At 31.2% G+C, this 4290-nt stretch overlaps 1 protein-coding gene across 1 annotated transcript; it reads right to left on the bottom strand.

Annotated features, from left to right (window-relative positions):
* Window positions 1-957: 957 nt before the first annotated feature.
* Window positions 958-3300, bottom strand: LOC134693386 (protein wech-like). The gene has a single exon (XM_063554180.1). The coding sequence runs from the start codon at window positions 3263-3265 to the stop codon at window positions 2306-2308; it is 960 nt and encodes a 319-aa protein (XP_063410250.1). The 5' UTR covers window positions 3266-3300; the 3' UTR covers window positions 958-2305.
* Between the last annotated feature and the right edge of the window lie 990 nt (window positions 3301-4290).

The raw sequence follows: 4290 nt of genomic DNA, 5'->3' as shown, positions 1-4290 counted from the left end.
TTGAGGTTACATGGTGACTAAACCTTGTACACAGATAAAATAAGGGCAGAAATTTGATTGGTTAACTTCTCGTGTCCTTTGAATAATTAAGTAATCAAAATGAGTGGTTTCTGGTGTTCTCGATTTTAATGAAAAACTCATATTGACTGCAACATTAATACTGATACATCACTTTATCAAATGGTATCAATTATCTTTAGATGTTATTTCATGATCATCGAAATTGTGTAAGAAAGTGGTACGAAAAAAGTATAAATAAAGTAGCTGTGTTTTCAGAGGGTGATATATCTTTGTGTAGACTACTGTATTGTAAAAGAGCAATAGTATGTTCTTGCCCATGACACCTGTTGTTTTCCTAAATCATTGCTCCTGCAATTTAATCGTGCAAATCAAATATATATGTTTGCTGCTCTCTTTCTCCTACGTTGAATGCGTCATTTTCAGAAAACAGTAAAAAGGGTGTTGATGACCCTATTGCACATTGACGAGAGGCGAAAAATACTAAAGGGGCATTCTTTCTCATAATTGGAAGGTTAATTGACAACGGCATGGGTTAAAAAGAAAAACCAACAGTACACAAAACAGTACACAGGAAAACTGAAGACTGAACAATACGGACCCCACCAAAAATGTGGGGTGATCCGGACGGTTTATGATATTTTGCTCCCTTTACGTCCCTCGTTGTGTTACATCTATCTTTCTAGTATACTGTTACAGGATCAGATCTGCTAAGAATACAGGAATGATGACCACAGCTTTTACTGATTTTAGATTATCTGCTGAATGACGACGCATGTCCAATGTGTAACGTTAAATAGTCTAAATGAAACGAAAACAGTTTAAACTTTAAATACTTTATTAACTTATCACAATCTAAAAAAAATGCAAATGTACAATCAATAAATATGGGAAAAAACAAACAAAAATAAATGTTTTACAATACATAAATGTTTATTTCCAAAAATATTTTACAATAACGTGCATTGATTACATACGACGAGAATATTTATCATGCATCTTACAAAACGCAAACACACACATAAATCATAACAGTTATGTTAATCAGTGTATTTAAATATACAATTTAAAAAGGGTAGCTAAGTACTATATATACTATTTAAAACTATCAGGTTTTACAACAATTTGTTTTAAACTTTTTAGATAAGGAAGATAAATTTTTGAATTTTAATGAATTTCTTTAACATGTTTAATAAAAGGTTTTTTTTCATTTCTCTACATTTAATTGTTTAAATACACCTTTTTTTAATTTATTTCCTTGACTAGTAAAATTATTCCTTCACTATAACAGTTCATCAAGAATCTGTCTGATAGTCATTTGATTGTAGGATATATTTGTTAGGTGCATATTATCAGTTATAAGATTTTATAAGAATAACTCCTACAATATAAAATTATACTTTTACAACTCCTTGTTCATCATGGAAAGGAAGTTGTCTATTGTGTTATGATTTTAAATGATATCAGAAAACTGTCCGCAAAAGTTAAACAATGCGCTTGTTAAAGGTAGGCTACAGCCTCCAATCTGTTTCAATATAAAATAAATGCCACTGAAAATTTAAACCATGGATCAATCATTCTTTTTGCTGAAAGAAAGTATTCATTGTTGCCTGACTACTCCACTAGATATTTATTCAGACCAATTTCTCTTATTGATATGGTCATTTGTTTTACACGAAAACAGAACAGTTGTTAAAATTCCTGCATGATTGTTAAATAGTCGAGGAAATGCATTAATTCATACCTAGCAATTCAATATTTTACAAAAAACAACAAAAGGAAAATAACTACAGTAACTGATAAAATATAAAACAAAAAGTTAAGTAAATTCCTCAATATATAATGTAAGAGGTTAATTTTTCCATGAAACTATTATACATTATTTTTGTTTGTACAATAATGATAAATATAAAATTAGCTTGATCTAAACACATGTTGAATATTTTCTTACTTCACGTTGAACAACATCGATTTCATTTTTATCAGACGGTCGTGACAGGGTTTACAGTCATAGGTCTTGTTTATGGCCTTTTTTAATATAGTTTTATACAAAACATAAATGTATGTCGAATAAACACAAGTGACTCACAAGTACATGCGTTTAGAAAATAATGGGTACAAAATATAGAATTAAAATAATTGTTCTTTTTTTTAATATACAAACCCTCACATTATGCATGACTCACAACAAAAAGTGTTTTTTTTTTTTTATTTAACTCGGACTTTTTGTGTTCATCGATCATCGTGATGTAACTTCGTTCTGATCATTGTGATATTTAAAAAAAGTTTATTTATATTTATGTCTTTCCATGGACATATGGCAGCACATAAAATGATTAACATGATAAGATTCATTGTCGATTCGTATCTTTTGCTTCCCACATTTATTACATTTGAAAACTTTACCGCTTTGTCTTACCTCTGCATGTTCTAGTGGCCTACTTTCGTTTTCTATAAATGTTTCTGTTGCAATGCTGCATAGTTCAAACCTCCCTAAGAGTTGGGAAATATCATTTTCATTGACTTCCTTTGGGGTGTAGGTAGCTGATGGAAATTCCGGAAGGGGATAAATCTCGAGTTTATCAATATCTTCATTCAAGGTTTTCAACATCTTCATCAAACTTCCATCATATCGACTTTGCTTTTCAATACTTGATTTCCTGATATTTAAAGCGTTTGCATTTTCAAAAGCTATTTTATGATCGGAAAGTATGGCTGCTAATCGTTCGCTCTCTTTTCGTGCTTGTTCCTGAATGGATACAATTTTGTAAGCAGTATACTGGTCAACCATAGATTTAATTTTGTCACTTTCTTCTTTTGCTGATCTAATACCAGTTTCGACTTGATAATTAAATGATAAACAGGCTTTCTCCAACTCAGATACGTTTCCACTTGTTTTTTGTAACTTTGTCAAAATTTCTTGTTTTCTTTTAGATTTCAGCTGTACAATGATGTCTTTGAATTGAGAAAGTTTATGCCCGTTGTGTTTCGCGGTTATGCAGCATCCACAAACAGGAACATCACACGATATGCAAACGAAAGAGAATGCCTCGTTGTGTTCATTACATTTTGATTTTTCTTCCGGGATGAAATCCGAAGCTTTCTCAAACTGATGATTTGTAGACAGTTTTTGTCGTGAATGTAGTATTTTACAATTCTCGCAATAATGCTGTTCGCAGTCTAAACAATACCATGAACCGGGGGCACTTACACAGATATCACACGTCTTTGAAGCCGATTGTGCCATGGTTCGATTATATCAGAGTTCATCAATACAGGTAATCAAAGAACCATTTAAATCGTCATATATACACTATTATACACGGTACATTTGTACACGGTGAATAAACAATCACGTGGTAAATATTTTGTTTATGCAAGAAAGAACTGTGGTTTTCCATACTTCAACATTTTTGAAAAGTCGTCTACATATTAGTCTCGTTACACCAGAGTTATCGTTCTTACTACATATAGGATATGGAGCGTCTGGATGATCGAGACTATCTACATATTTAAAAAAAAACCAGTTCTTACCGAATCGTAAACGTGATCAAACGCGTTGATTTCCGTAATAAATATAGAGGCATGGAATTATTCAAATTCTTTAATTGACCAAATTGCGACCCATTAATCAACTACAAGAAGAGTCTCATTATGTCAATAAACATAAATGCGAGTTGATCGAATTTCGATTTTAATCTGTCTGAAATAAAAATAAAAATCATTCAATATTTTCGGTTGTATTGGGGGTGGGGTACGTGGGGGAGGGGGTCGGTTGGAGATGACGGTGGATTGGTTTTTCAAATCTTGAAATAAAAGTTGAAATTATTATAAACAAATAATAGTTTCGGAATAATTTTGTAAAACAGTAAATTTATTCTTAGGAAAAATACAATGATTTTTACTATTAAATGTGGTGATTAGATTATTTTCTCGTGAATAGTAAGACTTCTTTACAAATGTTATTACGTTACATTTTGTTTGTAATTTTCAAAATATTACACTGAAAGTGTTATGTTCTGGCGGTTTAAATAACGAGCTTTGTCGGATATTAATTTATATTATTGTGACTAACCAAGATCGAAAATCAGATGATTTTCAAAATACACAAGTTAGATTCGAATGATTAACGTCAAATACAAAATCTTATTTCTTAATCATGTATAGACCTACTACATTTTATGCTACTCCACGCTTTCCTATTTTTTGTAGAAAATAGCATTGCTGAATTAGACGACGTTGAATAGAATAGCATCTGTTGAATATTAGGGT

This window comes from Mytilus trossulus, chromosome 12 (assembly GCF_036588685.1).
Source record: "Mytilus trossulus isolate FHL-02 chromosome 12, PNRI_Mtr1.1.1.hap1, whole genome shotgun sequence".
Taxonomy (NCBI): Eukaryota; Metazoa; Mollusca; class Bivalvia; order Mytilida; family Mytilidae; genus Mytilus; species Mytilus trossulus.
The sequence above is the reverse complement of the archived record's forward strand: the minus strand, read 5'-3'. Positions and strand labels throughout refer to the sequence as shown.